The sequence below is a fragment of the Podarcis melisellensis genome (genome assembly GCF_964234715.1).
Source record: "Podarcis melisellensis genome assembly, chromosome: 1".
Classification (NCBI taxonomy): domain Eukaryota; kingdom Metazoa; phylum Chordata; class Lepidosauria; order Squamata; family Lacertidae; genus Podarcis; species Podarcis melisellensis.
Window position 1 is genome coordinate 133,730,188 of NC_138528.1, and position 20,934 is coordinate 133,751,121.

The 20,934-nt window shown below is 43.2% G+C and overlaps 1 protein-coding gene across 4 annotated transcripts in view; it reads left to right on the forward strand.

Annotated features, from left to right (window-relative positions):
• The window catches only part of ERBB4 (erb-b2 receptor tyrosine kinase 4), a 779,780-nt gene that overhangs the window by 728,990 nt on the left and 29,856 nt on the right, over window positions 1–20,934 (forward strand). For all 4 annotated transcript variants that reach the window (XM_081904442.1, XM_081904441.1, XM_081904443.1 and 1 more), the window contains 3 exons: window positions 12,080–12,235; window positions 14,095–14,170; window positions 17,946–18,092. In XM_081904442.1, the coding sequence (XP_081760568.1) occupies window positions 12,080–12,235; window positions 14,095–14,170; window positions 17,946–18,092 (379 nt within the window). The remainder of the gene's footprint in view (window positions 1–12,079; window positions 12,236–14,094; window positions 14,171–17,945; window positions 18,093–20,934) is intronic.

Genomic DNA, 20,934 nt, shown 5'->3' on the forward strand with positions numbered 1-20,934 from the left:
CCAACAAATCATACATTTGGCTTCTAATTAGGGGTATGTGGAACTTTGTAATTTTTGCCCTGCCAACTTCCCAAACACAGTTATTTCATCCTTTGAGTAATTTATACGGATGTATAATTTTTTCCAGTCCCCCAATGGTTGTTTTGTATCTTGCACTGTGCATGCACAATGGACCTAGATGTATGTACTTTGCTATTCAAATGGCTTGCTTGATGTATCCAGCCATTCTAAATAGTGCTCATTGTATCTTTCCATTCAAGCCACAAACTGGCTAGCTATTGTGCATCCATCTGGTTTTGATCATCATTGTTCCTTACTCAAAGCAAGAACAAAAATATTGCTCTATCCCTGCTCCTGAGGCAGACTCTATGGCATTTTTCAAAATCATTGCACTATCACCTTTGATTCTAGTCCTCATGGAGGCACATTAATAGATATCAAATATATTAATAAACATCAGAAGTTGGATGAAGAGACCTCTAAGGAAGAGTGAGCTGGCTATGGTCTCCATAGACAAAGAGATGTAATTCTTGACTTTATCAACCTGCCTATTTGTTTCCCGAATCCCATTCCAGGACCCAACATTCCAGGACCCACCAATGGAAAACAATGCCTTGTTTCTCATTCTTAGTCACAGACAGCATCACAATTACAGCCAGAAATAATAAATCAAACAGAATGTTAATTAATTGTGATGTAATTGTGATGCTGTCTGTGACTCAATGAGAAACAATTTTGGGGGGAAATATACAATGAAATGAAAAACATGTTCAGATATTCATTTAGAAAAACATCAGAAGGTTTTCTATTGGGAAAATAGGGTGCGGCACAGGGCGCCGCCCTGGTGCTCCTGTGGGCCAGAAAGCGGAGCGGACAAGCTCCCTCTGTCTGCACACAACAGCGGTGGTGGTGGCAGCAGCCCCTGGAAAGGTAAGCGCAGCGGCTGGGGGGTGGGGGGTGGGAAGGAGGACGACTTGCCGCTCTTGCCTCTTCTTCCAGCTCCCCCCCCCCCCATGCCGCTTCTCCGGCCTGCCACAAGGTCTGAGGGACAGTGGACGGGCCCACAGCTTTAAAATGTTGCCGACCCCTGGTCATAGACTAGTGCAGGCCCTGGAAGAGATAAATGATTCTCAAATGTTGTCTAGAGATTTAATGACTTGAAATTCAGATAGAGTGGTATGTATTTAAATGAATGAAATGTTGGAAGCAGGGGAAGAGTCAGATTAGCAGACAGAGGTGTAATCAAATTGTTCATCAAATATTCTAAAAACACAGGGTCGCCATTGCATAGTAGCCACCTCAAATTTCAGTGGTAGGAACAGGGAAGCTTTGAGTGGAAATGGGCCCTAGGAATGTGCCCTGTGTTAGAATCCTGATTGCACATGCAAGCAACCACTGTTTACATACACAACTGTGTGTGCAAATATAACTCCCCCCTCAATAAAAAGCACATTGGGGAGGCAAAACCTCAAGATCTAAGTGATGCTCAAAGCTGGGAAATGTGTTACAGTACATGATGTGCCCGGTGCATTTCCCCAGAAGCAAGGCCTTTTTATTCTGTCTCCTTCAGTTACTTGTGGTTGACTTAAATAATGCTGTTTCAGAATTGGGATCATAGACTGGTCAAGTTGGAAGGGACCCTGAGGTTCACCTAATCCAGCCCCCTGCAATGCAGGAATAGGCAGCTGTCCTATACAGGGTTTGAACCTGCAACCTTGGTCCTATTAGCACCATGCTCTAACCAGCTGAGCTATCCATGATATGAGTTTTAATTTATGGGATTCCTGATGTCTATTCAAAGAACATAGGTGTGTGTGGGGGGGGGCACTGGCCAGGTCTCTGGTGGCAAAGCGGGTGGCAGGGAGCAGGAGGTGCTGCCCCCAAGCCAGCTATGTTGGAAGTGAGTGGGAGGGCAGCAAGGGGCTTGACAGCGGGGCTGAGAGCTCAGAGGGGAGGACTGGAGGTCTTCAGATGGGCTGGGAATGCCACGGGTGCAGGGAGGTGTTCCGCTGAGGCCGTCCGGAATGCAGCAGCATCTGAACTGAGCAGCTAATAAATTGAGCTACTTTTGCATTGGAAGGAAAGGGGAGGGAGAGACGGCTTGGTTTGCCAAGCACAGTTTTAAACTCAGCCAGAAGGAAATTGCAGAAGCAGCAGTGGAGAAATTCTTACTTCACCGAAAATCCAAACGGGAGAATATCCAGTGCTGCTTTAAACAGCATCCTGCTTGTTTATTACCAACAGAGAGAGTACGAGGATAAAGGGAGCTAAAAGCAGGCCTGCACAAATGCACACCCCGCTGGCAGCAGCTCCATTGTGTGGGGAATAAGTGGCCAGAATCCCTCCCATTGTCTCAAGTGCCAGTGAGGCTTGATTGCCCTTGCTTGCTTTCTCTGCAAACCAGGGAAGGCTGCACTTGTATCTGTTAATGTGGAAGTTGCCTTATTAATGGGCTGCACACTCCATTGATTTTTAATTAATTTCTAAAGAGACACAAAGGATAACTACTGCAGCCCACAGACATCTCAACACTTAACTGCAATCCACATCTCTATTGATCTGCTGCCCGAGAAGCAGAAGTAATCCATTTTAAATACACTTCTTGGAGAAAGTGCATGCCGTACACAATGCACTCCCCCTGTTGTAATTGTATTGGCAAGAGGTCAGTGGGGGAGGGGGAGGGGACAGCAGAGCAGGGGGGCTAGTATTCTGCTGGGCTAGTCAGAAGAGCCTTTGCATGTGGTTAATGTTTCAGGAAATCCACATTATCTCTCTTCTGGGTAGATCATAACTAAATCATTAGAAAGATGGTACTCGTAGCTCCCTTACAAGACAGAATTATAAGATCCTGGTGCTAGAGACATATTTTTGCTCTCCTAATAATCCATGATTATCCCTCTGGTTTTTAAGAAGAAAATATTATTATGCTATGTTACCTAGCTCACAATGCCAGAGTTACAATTTATACTGCATATAAATATATATACATAAATATATAAACATATATATATGTTTGCATAGTTTCATTGCATGTTTTCACTATAATTGCTGTTCTAGTATTGAAGCCATTCTTCCTGTTAACATTCTTGACGCATCCATTTCTTACACAGATGCAGTCCTTTTTGACATTTCCATAGTTTTCATGTCTCCCTCTGATTTTAAATTGTAGAGTTGCCTACTTTTGGTTTTCGTTTGTTGAAATAAGGCTGACAAAAAGCCCCTTCCAGAGGGGCAGCCTTGGTCTCTGCAACGTCTCCTGCCTTCCAGTTCCTCCTCTACATTCCCTGTACATTCCCATCACAGTTCATTTCCTTAAGGCCTTGGTTGTTGTTTTTTCCTGCACTGCCTCCATTTGTACAATTTACTGACAGTCACACTTCCAGAACCATGTATCATAATAGTATGGAAATCTGAAATTGTGTGGCAAATAGTCTTAAGCTGATGAACTGTGTTTCTTACTGCATGGCTGTGCAAATAGCTTCAAAGCTGCAGCAGCATAATCCTGGACGTGTCACTCAGGAGTAGGTCCTCAGTAGGTCCCAGGTTAGCAGTCGTCTTCACACCAAAAGGACACGTCCGCATCCTCCTCCAGTTGTGTGTGGTGACCACTCTGTCCCCAGGTTTTCGGCCCAGCACATGTGGCCCTGGGCAGCAAATGGCAGCCTCTGCAAAGGATGTGGTAAACCTTCATTCTCCTTTTTTGGCCATTCTAAGCCAGTATCAGAATACAGAACATTTTGTAACTTCTCCAAGTTTGCCACAACATCTCCTTTGGTAGCGTGGAATAAATTAATTGATTTCTGCACCAGAGGGAAGAAATTATTATTTTGTTATATCTGTTATTTTCTCTGACACTGCTCTTTAAAACACCCTAGTGGTGTTCAGCTATCATTCAGTGCAGAATCTGTTCAGAGATGTCTTGTAAGGGATAATAGGCACTTCAGCAGTAAATGTAGATATTAATAACCAAATACAGTGGTACTTCGGCTTACATACGCTTCAGGTTACATACGCTTCAGGTTACAGACTCCACTAACCCAGAAATAGTGCTTCAGGTTAAGAACTTTGCTTCAGGTTGAGAACAGAAATCGTGCTCCAGCGGCGTGGCAGCAGCGGGAGGCCCCATTAGCTAAAGTGGTGCTTCAGGTTAAGAACAGTTTCAGGTTAAGTACAGACCTCCGGAACCAATTAAGTACTTAACCTGAGGTACCACTGTAGTGAGAAATGGCAATAATGCTCCTCCACTTTTAACCTCCCTGAAGATATTGTTGTCTCTGGAATATCCCATTTGAAATCTCCACTGCTTGCTGATACTTTAAGATGGTTAGTTCATTTAATAAGAAATCAAAAATTCTGGGCATTTCACACACACACCCCAGTTGTGTTGAATGTTGCCCCTATGTATTCATATTACATATTAGAGTGTGCCTCTCCTGGCTTCTAAGGAGATCTAGTGACCACTAGGATTGGGCAAAATGTAGTGAATGCAAGGCCACTCTTTCCTGATGATACTGGAGTGCCTGCTTCTGAAAGGCATTTTAGCCCAGGACATCAGTCTATGTGGAAGTGTGCTGTGAAGGGAACAGGTGGGTACTCTCCACTAAGCCCTCCTATAATACCTTTATCTCAGTGATTATTAACTAGTTTGCCCCAGAGTGGGATAAAACTCTCTCTCTCTAGTCCATTCTACTGCGCAATAGAAAATAATCGGCATGATTTTAGTCAGAATGTGGGTCCCTTTTATTCCTTAATATACAGTGGTACCTCGGGTTAAGAACTTAATTCCTTCTGGAGGTCCGTTCTTAACCTGAAACTGTTCTTAACCTGAGGTACCACTTTAGCTAATGGGGCCTCCTGTGCCTCCGCTGCGCAATTTCTGTTCTCATCCTGAAGCAAAGTTCTTAACCTTGAAGCTGTTCCAGAAATTCCAGCGGGTGCAGAATGCTGCAGCGAGGCTCCTCACGGGGTCTCTGCCATGGGAGCAGATTCACCCAGTGCTTTTCAAGCTGCACTGGCTCCCGGTAGAGTACAGGGTCAGATTTAAGGTGCTGCTTTTGACCTTTAAAGCCCTTCACGGCTTAGGACCCTCGTACCTACGGGACCGCCTCTCCTGGTATGCCCCACAGAGAGCCTCAAGGTCCATAAATAACAACACCCTAGTGGTCCCAGGCTCTAAGGAAGTTAGATTGGCTTCAACCAGAGCCAGGGCCTTTTCAGCACTGGCCCCAGCCTGGTGGAACGCTCTGCCTCATGAGACCAGGGCCCTGCAGGATCTGATTTCTTTCCGCAGGGCCTGTAAGACAGAGTTGTTCCGCCTGGCCTTTGGCTTGGAGCCAATTTGATTCCCTCCCTCCCTCTCTTTCTTTTTTCTTTTCCTTCTCCTCCTGCAATGAGGCTATGTTTTAATATTTTAATGTTTCAATATTTTAATGTTGTATTTTAATCTTGTTTTTAAGTTGTAATCATTCATCTTGTTTTTATTATTGCTTGTAAGCCGCTCTGAGCCCGGCCTTGGCTGGGGAGGGCGGGGTATAAATAAAAAATATTATTATTATTATTATTATTATTATTATTATTATTATTATTAACCTGAGGTAATATTTCTGGGTTAGCGGAGTCTATAACCTGAAGTGTCTGTAACCTGAGGTTCCACTGTATATGTTACAGAAATCTACGGTCATTTTTTTGGCCCTGGTAACATCTGCTCCTGCTATCTCAATTGACCAGGGTTAATCCCTAATATCTGGCTCATGCTCTTGATTTATTTTTATAGAATAAACACCCTCTTGTCCTCTAAGTCAGCAGAGGGCAGGCTGTGGAAACTAAACCTTGGCATGAGAATAGGGCTATTTGCAAGCATATTTCTATTTTCATCTAGCAAGTGCTATCAGGAACGTGGCGGTAACCACTTCTGTGCTTTAAAAATAATTTCAACATTTGATTCAAGATCCTTACATTTATAGTTACACGTCTAGAATGGTGATATCCCTCTGACTGTATGCCGACAGATGGTATTTGCAAGGGAAAGCGCACAGACATGGGAAGAGCATCTGCTTCCCTCTCGCGCGGGCCTTTTGCTAAGCAGCATTTAAGAGATTCAGGAGGCACCTCTCAGTTCTAAAGCACCTCTCATGGCACAGGGGAAGGTCTAGCCCAAGAGCCTGTTAGTGAACAAGTCCTGGTGAGGATTGGATGGAAGCTGCACGACTCCAGCAACCGCACAGCAAAGGGCGACTCCTGTCCCGCAGGAGCCTCAGCTTTTATGGAGGAAATCAGTTCCGCATCTCATTGCTGCCTGACTGTTTCTTCACTCCCTGAGTATTACTCTGCTTCTATGGCACTCCATAGGTGGAGGATATTTTAAGTAGAGCTGCGTTTAAATCTGCCCTTCTCCTGTGAATGAAACTTCTTTTTATCTGCCTATTCTCACAGCACTTTCTGTAGGTGCTCGGTTTGGAGCTTCCCTTGTGAGGTGATAAAAAGGAAAAGGACCCCTGACAATTAAGTCCAGTCGCAAATAACTGGGGTTGCGGTGCTCATCTCTCTATACTGGCTGAGGAAGTCAGCGTTTGTCCGCAGACAGTTTTTCCAGGTCATGTAGCCAGTATGACTAAGGTGCTTCTGGCGAACCAGAGCAGTGCACGGAAACACCCACCAGAGCACTTTTGGGTTTGCTTTCGAACTGCTAGGTTGGGCTGAACAATGGGAGCTCACCCCGTCGCAGGGCCTCAAAATGCCGACCTTCCGATTGGCAAGCCCTAGGCTCAGTGGTTTAGACTACAGTGCCACCTGTATCCCTTGTGAGGTGATAGTTGCCATATTTCAAAAAGTAAAGACCAGAACACCACCCAAAAGTTGTTGAGTTTTTGTTTGTTTGTTTGTTTTTTACAAAAATGCAATTTTTCGATTGACTTGCCTAAGATCTGGGACAAAGCGCCACCTTTCAGAAGTTTCTCCCAGATGTCAATTCCACCTTTGAAAGCCCAGTAGTGTCCAGGAAAATCCAGGTGTATGGCAACCCAATGAGGTGCCCATTGGTGGCCAGCTGGCCTGCCAGCCTGCCTTTCCCCCATCCAGTAAACATTTCTGCAACCTCCCTGGCTACCCATTCTTCCTGAAGTGAAAAGGCTCATGGGAGGAGTCACTTTCTGACGTCTTCCTCTGGGCTTTCATTGAAGCAAGGCCACCCAGGAAGGGAACAGAGAACCGCTGAGATAATTTGTGGCATGAAAGAAAGGGCACTTGCAAACATCCCCTGCCACCACAAAAGTAAGGCAAGTGTGACAAAAACCTGATTCCCCCCTCTCCCACCTGTGATACTTTCCACTCCCCTTTAATAATATTTGAATGCAATTTATTTTCCCATTATTTGATGGAGAACAGAAAAAAATTCACTGCAGCACGAATTTTTCTAATTTTAAGAGGGGAAAATTAGGAAACCATTTGTTCCTTGCCATGTGCTAGGTGGTGTTTTAATTCTATTTCCTGTGTAGGTGTAATGAAAGCTCGAAACAATGCAAGAACACCAACTGTAAAGTGTTTCATTATGTAGATATAAAGACAGCTATTGTAATTAATTGATTACTCCTGTTCCTGCTCCTGTTCCTGCTAAGGTTCCAGGGAGACTTCCTCAATGTGCCTTTTGTTAAAACTGGTTCTAATGTCTGCTCGACTTCTTAATGTCTTTAGGCTCTGTTTCAAAGAGTGATTTGATGTTAGAGGAGTTTGGCAGTAATTGCCCTTGTAATGATATCCTCAGCAAGGAAAAGCTTGTAGTCATTGTGATAAGGGGGGTTATCAATTGTAAGGTCAGGCCGATTCCAATATGTGAGAGTGGGGAGGGGAGTAGAGGTATAGTTTTAACACTTGGGGCACTTCCTTGTTGCTCATATTGTCTCATATTAAATGGCGACTTTTCTTAGGTTGGTGCCACTGCCCAGCGCATGCCAGCTTCTCACTGAAGGTGCAGCTCATTCTTACCCTTGAGAATACAGAGCATGGAAGAGAAGGAGGACCTTCCTCTCTGTTTCTTCTCCAAGAGTCACAGTTCTCTGCACATCACCTCTGGGAGCAGGCAGTTGTTCAACATTTCTTTCTTGTTTATTTATTTATATATTTATTAAAAAAACGGTTTTATTGAGCTTCTTATGCTATGATGCAGCAATAGTTTCAATTATTTTGTGCTACCTCTTTGTATTTACTGGGCCGATTGCTGTGATTACAGTGGTACCTCAAGTTACAACTGCCTCAGGTTACAAACGCTTCAGGTTACAAACCCCGCTAACCCGGAAGAGTTACCTCGAGCTGAGAACTTTGCCCCTTAGCAAAAGCATGCCTCTAGTTAAGAACAGTTTCAGGTTAAGAACAGACCTCCAGAACAAATTAAGTTCTACTGATATTGCTAGTATTTTGGTATTTTGTTCTGGTTGTGCTTTATGGTTAAGACTAGTTATTGATTATATTCTGAATATAATATTGGGAGTTGCCTATACACATTTTAAATAAATGAATTCTGCTGCATCTCTGTTTTGTGACTGGCAGTAAAGTACACAAGCACTATAGTCACCAGATGTACTATATATTTTAGATTAGTTACAAAATGTTCATGCATGTTTATATGAACTGGCTTCTAGTGGTGTTTCAAACTCGCTGTCCACTATGGTAAATTTCTTTTGCTTTGAGAATATGTCTTCTAGTTCTTAAGTATTTGTTTTCACTCTGTGAAATTCAATTTGCTTACTGTGTTTATGATCCTTATATACAGTTAAATATAAGTACATAATACCATGCCTATCAGGCTTGAAAAGGTCAAATGAAGCATCCGGGAAATATATATCTGAATTCTACATATCCAGAGAGCATCATTAGGTATCCTTCTCTAGCTTCATTTCGTTTTGCCTGATATCGTTTGAGTTTTAATACAAAAAATTATTTTCGGGTATATATTGTGTGTGCTCAGCCACTCACAAAACACCTTAATAGGATGGTGAGAGGAAAAATCAATATGTAGTTTACTGTGACTATCCTTAAGAGGATATAGTGCTAAAGTGCTTACTATCTGCCATGATCCTGCAAAACTAAAACCAAAATCCCAGGAAGCATTTGCTGTGAAGTGTCACCGTGGAACTTAGCAAAGCGAGCCCAGTCTCCTGCTCACTGCAGCTGAGCCATTGGGCTTGTTGGTGTGGGTGGCTTCTCAACTCAGTCTTGGCCTTTCTGAGTGCCCTTAGGCATGCACATCTCATATCCTTGGTCACCTGGCACATTAAGATGGTGGTCAGATTTCTTCCTGCATCACTATTTCACTTCATTTCCTCATTGTGCAATGGGAAAGAGGATCCCCTTTCTTCACACACAGCAAGGAAGGCAAGCTGAGAAAGGAGACTCTCTCTCTCCCAGTGGTGGGGGGGCTATATGTGTTCTGGCCCTGCCCTCTTTGGACCTTCACCCTGTTCACTGCCAATTTGTGGTCTCCAACTACTTTCCCCTGAGAGAATTTTACCCTAGGAAAAAACATTCCACCACCCCTCATGTAAGCCTTTGTGAAGTTAATAAGTACAATTTAAGGTTAATGAATATTGCCTTCACTGGAAAAGCACATGTATGTGGTGAGGAGTTCAATTTAATTTTGGAAATTCCAGTTCTGCATGCTTGTACATGAGTTTTTTGGCTGCTTACCCAGCCCCTGTTCCTTTCCGTCTCATGGGGCTTGCTCTGCATAATGTTTGGGTGAACTGTGGCCTCATTAGGCGGATGATTCTTCACTCTTTGGGATTTCTATCATGTTAATGATAGAGGGAGAAAGGTTGTTTTCTGCTGCTCCAGAAAAGCGGACACGGAGCAATGGATCCAAACTACAAGAAAGAATATTCCACCTAAACATTAGGAAGAACTTCCTGATAGTAAGAGCTGTTCGACAGTGGAATTTGCTGCCAAGGAGTGTGGTGGAGTCTCCTTCTTTGGAGGTCTTTAAGCAGAGGCTTGACAACCATATGTCAGGAGTGGTGTTTCCTGCTTGGCAGGGGCTTGGACTCGATGGCCCTTGTGGTCTCTTCCAACTCTATGATTCTATGATTCTAATGCCTGTGCTCGACTCAGGTGCCATCTAAAGCAATCTAGTGTTTTATAGCACTCCCCAGTATATACTGCTCATAATCATTTGACCCTCTGTGATTTATTTGCCTGCCTTTTTATTTTTATGGCTTTGGGTTTAATGTCAGAAACTGTTAATCCTTCAGTGTTCCAGAGCTCTGATGTTTCACAGCCAGCAGCATTGATTTGCAATTGGCAAGAGAGAATGTGCTTGCCTCGGCCAGTTAAAGCCTATTTGAAAACAATGCTGTGTAGTCTGTGTCCAAAGAGGTTTTTTTGTGTGTGGGTCTGCTTCCAAACCTCTTCACTGTCAGCTGCTACAAAATCTATTGTAAATAGTAAAAGCCCCAAAAGGAGCAGTTTGCACAAGACATCCTATATAAATTTCAAAAACGTTCCATTCTGACTTCACCTCCTACATTTCCTAGGTTAAAATCAAATGGTTTTATGGCCCTTGGTATTTTGAGCCATGACACAGCTAAAATTTCACCATTCTAATGCTCATATAGGCATCTTTGTTTTTTATTAGAATTAATCTTTGGTGATTTTATGACTTTGTTACTTTTAATTTATAACAGCCTTATGAAACAGGGATAGTTTGGCTTCCATATTACAAAATAAGCATTGAGAAATGGAATAATAAAATAATATGCTCATAGCTATCTTCTCATTTAGGCCACAGCCAGAGTCAGAAAAATCTGACTGATGTCTCTCATGGTAAATACTACATTGCGCGGAGAGAGAGAACCTTCTGAGGTCCACCATTGTGAAATAGCTACCAATTTCTAGGAGCAACTTTATTAGGAGACCAGTAAAACAGCACATTAAAATATTGTCCCTGATGGCGGATTCACTACAGGACCAATTTGCTAATGAGCAGAAGGGACCAATTTAAATTTCTTACTGCCCATGTGGTATCTGTGCACTCTGGGAAACCATCAGTGCTAGTCCAGATACAGCCTTATTACTAATAGGTTTTGCTCTAAGCATAAAACAAACACCAAGTCTGGCAGCCCAAAGCCATGGCCAAACCAGTCTATTTTTATTCAGCATGGTGCAATTTCCTTTCCTGTGTCACTGGAAAAATTAATGGGCCTAACTTAGTCATGGCCATTCATCCAGAAACAGAGTGCTCTCAAAATAACCATGTGAGCATGCCGTATTTTATCAGAAATAGTCAATGGAATCCTTCATACAAAACTGGAAGAAGGGAAGTTGGGGGTCCTGCATGGTGTCCTCAGAGAGACGGTTAACTTAATGCATAAGGGCTCTAGCAGCTCACCTTGACGAAAAAGTGGGGAATATGAAAAGGATGATGGCCATCTTGGCAGGACCATTGCTTCAATGCTGACACATTTCGCTGAAGGCATGCCTGTTTTCGAGATCAGCTGCCTGAGCTCGAGAGTATAGTCAAAGAACTACTGAAATAGAAAGATATCATATACAACCCCATATGCTTTTATGTGGGCATCTTGCAGCTCCTTTCTTTTGTATACATCAATGTTATCTGTCCCTGTTTTATGTCTGTAAAGAAAAAAATAATTTAGAAACCCAATAGAAATGATGATAAGGGGGAGAGAAATATAAAATATCTACAAAATCTAAGTCCTAATTGCAAAACGTAGCAGTTTGTGAAGGGGAACACAGATTACTGATGGGCAAATCCATCTATTTCTGGTCTGTGCCACTTTATCCATAATTATGTTCCTTTCTAAAAAAATCTCAAAATAGCATTTAATGCATATTTCATGTGTATTTTGTCTCAATTTACATATTTACATGTTTGTTTTGGTATGTTTAAACTGCTGAGAACTGTGCCACAATATTCAGAGACGGGTAGAATCAGGAGAGGCAGCTACTGTAAGTTCTGGTCCACACATCAGCCCAAGAGCTGGGAATGTTTCTAAGGTGCATGTTGTGCCAATGTTTTACAAAAGCAGGAGCTTAAAAACTGTTTTCAATTAAAAAAAAACTTTTTGCTTCTTAGGGAATGATGTACCTGGAAGAGAGGCGATTGGTTCACAGAGACTTGGCAGCCAGGAATGTCTTAGTGAAATCACCAAACCATGTGAAGATCACAGACTTTGGCTTGGCCAGGCTACTGGAAGGGGATGAGAAAGAGTACAGTGCTGATGGAGGAAAGGTGGGTGTTGGATTAAATCCAGGATTTGAAAGGGCCTTGATCCTAAGCCTGTTTCTTGATAAACCTTTGGGGAAGGTGAGTTTCATGGCCTCCATCTTGACACCAGGGCTGCCCATCCATGAGACAAGGTGAGACAACTGCCTCAGGTGGCGTGATCCACAGAGGCAGCAGATCCAGTATCTGAGCAATGCATCGCCAGCTTCCACAGTGGCAGCAACAGTTGCATTGTGCTCCTTGGAGGTTGGATCTGCCCCCTCCTTGGCAGTGCCCCCCATGCCAACTGTTGGCGAATAGGTGCTACTGGTCTCCTCCCACCCCTAGGAAGGAAATGATGGGAGCTGCTCTGTGGGGTTTCCTGGGCTCTGTACCCACCTCATGTGATTCAGAGTAGGGGCCACCCCAGTGATGGGCTTTAATTCCCACGTCAACCGTTGGGTAAGGTTGATTTGACTCCCCCACCTGTTCCCGATGTAGATCTTCACTCACCACTTCTACACTAGTGAGGGGGTACCATTTTGTGACTTGCCTCGGGTGCTAAAATGTCTTGGTCTGGTCCTGATTGCTACCATTATAAACCTGAGGAACCACAACTGTTTCATATTATTCTGTTGCAGGGATGCCATAGTAATCCAATATTACAAAGACAGTTATCCCATACATCCCATACATTTCAATTTACTTTTCATTGGGAAAACCAATTATTGGTGGCAGGGCATGCAAATGAGGGTGACTAGACATGCAAATTCTTCTGCAAGCTGAGTTGGAGTGAAGAAAAGAGTAGCTAAGAAGCTACAGAAACTCTTAAACAAGCTTGTCGCTGGTTGTGGAAACACTTTGCGCAAACTGATTGGATGTTTGAGTTACTATGGAACCAGCAGTTCAGTACATATCCCATTGAAAGTATGGAATAGCTAAATGGTACCCATTTTGCAATACTTGTTCCTGCCAATGCACATCTGATTTCTGGCCATGCTTCCTGAAAGCAAATAATTCCTTCATGGAGGCAGGAACAGAAAGGGAGAACACTTCCTACCCTAAAGGGATGGGCTTTGCACAACTCCTATTCCAGTGAATTCCCATCATCTACTGTGGGATTTAAAAATGTTTCTCCTCCATTGTTAATTTTCTGGAAGAAAAATGCAGATAGTTTTAGACAGTCCACTCGGGGATTTTTATATATGTTTTCCCTACAAATCTGCACTTCAGCTCACAATAAACAGCCAAATTTCCTTATGGCAGCACTTGAGACCCAAGGCACTGTTAAAGAGAGAAAGAACATTCAGACAATGAATAGAGCTATAATTAGATTGCAACTGATAATGTAAACCGTTAGCATATGTTTATTTTCTGAGCCTCACCACTGAGCATGGCCAAATGATGCTCCTGAAATCACTTGCCGTGGAGGAAGTGGAGTGTTTGGGGAGCGCACCGCCCCCGGCAGCGCAATCCCGGTGGGGTGCCATCACGGCTGCCCCCCGCCCACGCGGGGTGCCACACCTCCGCAGTTGGCGCACCACACCCCCAGGATGCCCGCCCCGCCCCCAGGACGTGCGCCAGCCCTGCCCCCTGGCAGAGCAGAGCAACACTGAGCGCCACCGCCAATTGCTGAGCGAGGAGGGACAAGGCAGGGGGAGGTCAGTACGGTGTGGGCACAGTAGCAGGAAAGCGCCTGGACCAGGATGAGCTCCCTCCTCTTCTCCCCTCCCTGTCTCGGTAAGCACCAGTGATGCTCAGCACTGGGAAGCCAGATGAGAACCCACCGACCACGGCTGCCAGGAATGTGAACTGAAAACCCAGGTTTGGGGCAAATGTCCTTTTCTACACTAATTGCTTTTGCTTGCTTTCTTTTGTCACCCTAGATGCCAATTAAGTGGATGGCTCTTGAGTGTATACATTACAGGAAGTTCACACATCAGACTGACGTTTGGAGCTATGGTAAAACAAAAGCCTATTTGTTTAATTCATTACTTTGTATCTACGCATGGAGCTCTTCTAACCTGTTTCTGACATTTATCTTACTTTCTTCAGTACAAAGGAGGAGGAAATTCAGTGGCTGGACTCATGAGCTCCATGTAGAAACCTCAGGGCCTGACTACATGTTCCCTTAAGGAAGCAAGTAGCAATTAGGTTGTGGCTTTTTGAAAATTAAATACCAGGCATGAAGGAACATTGCTATCAGCACCAGTTGGTAACATATCCCACCTCTACCATGCACAGCAGTGAGCTTTTTGGGGGGCGGGTATCAAATTGCCACCAATGGTAACTTTCCATGGCAAAAAGCTAATTGCCATATGGAAGGAGAAATGTTTATTTAGGCTGCAGCTGAGGAGGGAAGGCTTTAACCTCCCCTCCCCACAGGTGTGGTGCTGGTAGCAAGCTCCCTCTCTGCACACCTGGCATTAATTTTAAAAAAAAACTTCATTAACCTAATAACCTCCGGCATCAGCTTGGAGGTCTGGTCTTTCCTGTCTTCCAGCAGGTGAGAATGACTTCTGTTTGAGACGCCAAAGAGCCACTGCTGCAAGTTAGGACTCTTGCTCCTACCTAGCTAGATATGCTATAAAGCGAGTCCTTGCCTTAAGCTTTGTTCCACACTTCCTCATCTGTTGGTTCTCTTCACAAAGAAAAATCTGAATAGAGTTGTTAAGTTGTTTCTGTGAAATATTCCAGACTGTAATGCTACCTTCACTGGTGTAAGCAGCAGGTTAGTAGCAGTGTGGTGCATCATAAAAAAAAGTTCTTTTCTGCTTAGCTTAAGATATATAGAAAAAATGCTGGGGGCCATAGTTTTCAACACTCCTTAGAAAAGCTAAGTTGAAAAGCTGTGAATGTTTCTGGATGTTGTTTTTTTTAAAAAAAAATGGCTGATGGGAATTTTTGTACCATAAAAAGAAATTTATTATAACACAGAACAAATAAAGTGAGAGGGAGGATTAAACTGATAGGTAAGCAGACTGATCATTTTGTGATCCAATTGTACTTCCCAAATAACCTTACCATTTGTAAGAAAGGTCGAGCGCATGAGGAATCTCTGAAATCCATAAACAGGGAATTAGTTTAATTTAGTTAATTGGAATATCAAGCTCAATTCATTGGCACCTGTCTGGCTGTTTGCCTCCTGAGCTCTTCCAGCTGCTGCTGGAATGATTCCCTGCCCCTTTGATAGTGGAACCAGAGAGAATGAAGCCTGCAGGAAGCAATTAAAATAAAATTGGTCATCACTTGCTCTTGCAAAAGGTGTTTGCAACAACAGTAGTACAATCACTCGTGTGGTAGTAGCTGAAATATTATTAGGATGTGATAGCAAAATATAGTATTTGGCTCTTCAAACTGGCTACCTTTATTTTCTCTTGAGCTAAGAAAAAAAATGGACATTGGGATTTTATATACAAAGACATCCAATGGCCTCTTTTGTGATATATGCCTCTAGTTAGCAAAATAGCTGTGTTCTCTGGGAAGGATTAACAACACTACAGAGAAAGACCTCAGCCCTGGAACCTTTGATGTAACGCAGGAGGTCTCAGGTGGGCAGCCATACCCAATGCATCTTTACTCAGAGGTTAAGTCCCAGTAAATTCACTGAAACTTACAGCCAGCTAAATGTGCGCATGACAGCATCTGTAACCCTATGGTTTCTTATATGTGATACACTTTTTTGTTGTAATGACTTGAATGTGCTTAATAGTGTGTAATTGCTAGTTTCCTATTTCTAAATGCATTGAGTTTTAGATTTACTTCCAGTTGCGGTGTTTTAGTCTATATCGTTCTCATTTTTCTAACCTAGCAAGATTTGCATGCATGCATGTATCTTTAATTTTGATGACGATATCGGTCAGTCAAAGAACAGCAGCCCAGAGGAAGCGTGAGGCTGAACTCAGTGGTTGACCCACTGCTGCAAGTGAAGCCCTGCTGCTCTTCTGCTGGCCAGCTGGGGTGGGATGTTTGTGCGTGATTTCCACTCTGCCAGCTCCATATGGTGCCCCAGAGATGCCTAGATCCGATGCTGAAATGTGTGGCTAGAGGGGGGGGGGGAAACGCCACATGTTTGTACTCTATGCGCTATCAATAGTTGCGTTACCTGCCCCTCTCCAGGCTGGAAGTAACAACCTGCAAGATATGATTACCGCACTGGAGGCATATTTTAAATGACCTTTAAAATAAAAGAATTAAAAAAGACCAAATAAGGAAGCTGCTGGGACAAGAGAGTAGTCTTGATATTAAACTAGGTCTTTGGGGATTAAAAAAATAAAGTTACTTACGGCTTTGTGTGTGTTATTTATCTTCTTTCCCAGCTGAAAGAGAATAATAATAATAATTTTGAAGACATTTGAAAATAGTGTCCCAGTTACAAAAACATTGCACTGCCCTGCCATAAATCTCTAAATATATATGATATAGACATGCATCACACACTGTCACTGATTTTGAGTGACATGAAACATAAAAATAGTATAACTTTTTTGCTTTCAGGGTAAGTTAGAGAAAATGTGCTATTTTAGAAAATAGGTTTTTCTCTCTCTTCACAATAGAAGTTTCTTTGGTGTAGGTGGCATTTTTATTTTTATTTTTTACTTTTCCACATTTTAAAACATTGACGTAATTTTTAAACTCCACCCCTGCAAATCATTCTAAATATTTTCCCCTTGCTGATATGCAGTATTCTTCCCTTAAGTCCCAGGTTCTTAAATGATGAAAGAATCAAGTAATATTCCTTTTGATCTGCTGAGGATTATAACAGCAAACTGTAGGATCTCTTCTTTGGTCTTGTTTTTCCCCTGGGGTTTCCCCCCAACCTTTATATACATCACCTTTTATGCATTCAGGGAACGTGTTTCAGCTTTGAACCAGGGCTGAGGGACCTGTAGGCTTTCTAGAAGTTGTCAGCCCAAACGCCCATCATCCCCTTCTATTGGCTGTGCTGCCTGGAGGCAGCTGATGCCTGTTGGAGTCCAACAACTTTTTGTATACCAAAGGACCATGCAGTCCATCCAGCTCACTATTGACACACTGCCTGCAGCAGTTCTCCAGGGTGTCACACAAGGGACAATCCTAGCCCTACCTGGAGGCTCCTGGGCTTGAACCTGGGACCTTTTGAATGCAAAACATATGCTCTTATCTCCATCAAGTCACGTTTTATTCAGGGTACCACATGTTTCCCATTTCTGCCTTAAACTGGAATAAAAAGAGCTAAAAAAATACACTTTGGCCACAGTCCCCCGAGGAGCTACTCAAGATCCTAACTATTCATTCAAGGAGGCTTCTTCAAGACAACTTTCTAGTAGATTGACCCCAGCAGCAATAGGAGAACAGAGTGCTGGGATTTCTTCACAAATCCTTTTTGCATCAGTGGAAACTGCTTTTCTCAGTTTGCCATATGAAATGCTGGAAGTCCACCTGATCCAGTGTGTGATTGTGGGCAGGAAGAGCACCAGTGCTCACAGAGAGCTCCATTTCCTTGCCTCTACCATGGCGCAGGGCAGGAGGTGGCAGTGGTGCTTAAACACGTGTGGAGGGACACTGGTATTGCATTTTCTCGAACAGGCCTCATGAAGGAGCTCTGTGTTGCATGTTCCTAAAACAAGACCGCACATGAACTGGTGCAAATCCCACTATAACCTTATATTGGCTCAGATAAATGATTCCTAATGTGTGTATATTCATGTTTCAAGTATGCATTCATTAAAATGTGACCATTGCTTTTCTGTTTTAGGTGTCACCATTTGGGAGCTTATGACCTTCGGTGGAAAGCCCTATGATGGCATCCCAACAAGAGAAATCCCTGACTTGCTAGAGAAAGGGGAGCGCTTGCCACAACCTCCGATCTGCACCATTGATGTTTACATGGTGATGGTGAAATGTGAGTATTTCTCGTTTGGCTGTAGCTCTGTGCAGATGAGCTGTATTGAAGCGTTGGTCTGCCACAGCTTGCATTCATTAATGTCGTGAGTCCTCTGTAATACTGCTTGCCGTTTTGAAGCATTATATTCAGGAGGCTACATCAATTATGTCTAAATATTACACACAAGCCTCACGCTTGTGAAGGATGTGAGTCTGATGCAATACGCTTGCATTAGCTTGGATTCTTATTGCCAGCAGATAGTATCAGACATTATTCCTGTGAAGTCAAAATTGTAGCAGACAAATTGCTGTCATTTCCATAACAATTGATTTGTTAGATGATAGCATTTCACGTAATTACGGTACCCAGGTAGTCACCTATTAAAGGTTCTAAAGGGGTGAAAGTTGACTCTAAATGACATAGTGAATAAGAAATAAAATCCAGTGTGTTTTATTAAAAAAGACCTTGGATTAATATGAAAAGACTGAGCTTTTGGGAGGAAGTGTTCCAGTGTGGAGAGGCACTGATATTTTAGTTGCTAAATATGCATCTTTAAGGGCAGGGGGAGAGAAGAGTTGGGCAAGAATCCTGAGCAAATCATTATTATTTGTGCTATTTGCAACTGGATGCTCACCAACACATCTCCCGCCCTCTCCCAATGTGCACATGCTAGAAAATGTGACCCTGAAGCTCAAGCTTCTAATTTAAAAAGAATTAGGAAAGTCTCTGTGGTGTTTCTGACTTAATTTAAATGAGATTAACACACAGCCATTTCCTCCACGTGGGGTTTGGTGCTCGTGTGTACAGATGAAAACATTAAACTAAGAGTACGAAGAAGCTAATCCTGCTAACCGCTTGAGTTGACAGGCTGCTGCAGCAGCAGCACACAAGAGCTTTGTTGGGGAAGGCCAGGAATCATACCAAGTTCAGCATCACCAAAGAATCACAGGGAGGGAACTGTGCCATTGCTGGTGGATGCTCAGTCCCAAACTTGTTGAGTCATGACTTCCTTCCTTCTGCAACGGCATGCAAGGTAAACAAAATTAGCATTCCGAGTACTTAATTGCAGAGGATGATGACCTCATAACAAGACTTTAGGACATGAGGCAAAACCATTGTTGAGGGCACATAAACCAGAAGCCAACCTGAAGTCCTTCCTATATATGCGTAGCTACATCACAATCATGCTCAACCACCAGAAGTCTAGCTGTAGCAGTTAAGGTTGGAGAAATATTTACGCATAATCACTTACTGTGTTGTTGTTTTCTATAGACGCCTGGTTGGTTTTAAGGACTTCAAGGTCCTCCTCACAGAATTCATGCTTGAAAAGTGCATTATCTGGTTTGGTTGGGAAGTTTTGCTCCTTTGTATTTTAATTGGCTGGTTTAGGATGTACGTATATGTGGTCCCCTGGGAAGAGATTACACATGTTCTGAATTGCATCACACTTTTGAATCTCAGTCACAGGTGTCAGAACGGTGGCTTCCTCCCCTTTGAGGCTTGACATACAGGCCTGGTTGTCATGGAAGCAATTAACTTTTTTTCCTCTGTGCTGCACCAGTTCAGACTGCAGGTGGAGATCCACATGCATGCTCCTCCCTGCAATGTACTTCCCTTCCCATAGAATACTTTCCCTTGCTTTTCTGGTGTTCTTTGGTCAGGGAATTACCATATTTCGTATGGAGGAGCATTCATGCAAGAGTCCTCACTTGCAATTTGAAGTGAGGCTCAAGTTAACCACCTCAGGGGGATACAGACCAGAACCTCAGACCTGTAGTTGTGCAGGCTGGTTCACATGTGTGTCTGCACATTTCCTCTATGTGTAGTGAGATGCTTGTTACATGTGGTGAATAGTTTATGACCCCAGAGCCACGTGTATATATCCTGCTCATGTGATCCACTCACCCCTCTATTGAGGGAGATGAAATGCAGGGCAGGATCAGTGCATATACAGGCAAGCACATACCAGCTCTGCAGTTTGCCTTATGCCTTAACGTGGGGGAAGGGTGCAAGCACACTAGAATCTCACACTAGGGCCATATGTGAGCCAGCTCATGATCTCTGGATGTGATTCTACACTGGAAACCATTTGGCAAGATTCTCAAAGCTAATGTGGTGTTGTACTAGTCTCATCCTGAGTTGTACGTACAACTTCATCACTAGCAGTCAGGTGTCACTCACAGGTTCTAGGTATTTAAATGGGGAAGAGTGGAGGTTTCAACAGATAAGACCCACTTTATTTAGACTTCCTGCCAAATGATGACAGATTCCTCAAAAATTGCTGATGCTATCTTGGGTGGAAGAGGGTTGCTCTGAGATAAACCAGTGGCTGTTGCGGAGCAGAATATACTAATGAGTGATACTTTGTGCCCTCGGTCATGGAGCAGAGGAGAGCCAGCTATTTCCAGACAGCCTTCCTCTGAGCCAGCAAGAAGAATGATAAGAGGAAACAAAATGCCATACTATGAAAAATCAAACATGTCTAGGTAGCAGCAGCCATAGTAATCAAGCAGGCTTTAGATGCGCAGAAGTACTTCTGCAATGTAATCAACACTAATAAATGATGCCGGGGGGGGGGGAATTAAAAAACTTGACAGGGATATCCAAGAGCTGTCATATTTATTAGCCATCCCATTTTATGCTTCTGGAAAGCTTGGTTTCCTCTCTACTGTATTTTTTTGAGATAAAGAATTCTCCATAGCATAATGGGGATCATAATAAATGGAACATGAGATGTAGATAGGATTAGAAACAATTGGGACCTACCCAGCCATTAGCAAACCGGTGTAGCTGCAAGTGGGGTTCAGAAGCTGTGTGATGTGTTGGTTTTTCATAGTACTAGGACACCTGTAATGAGTGA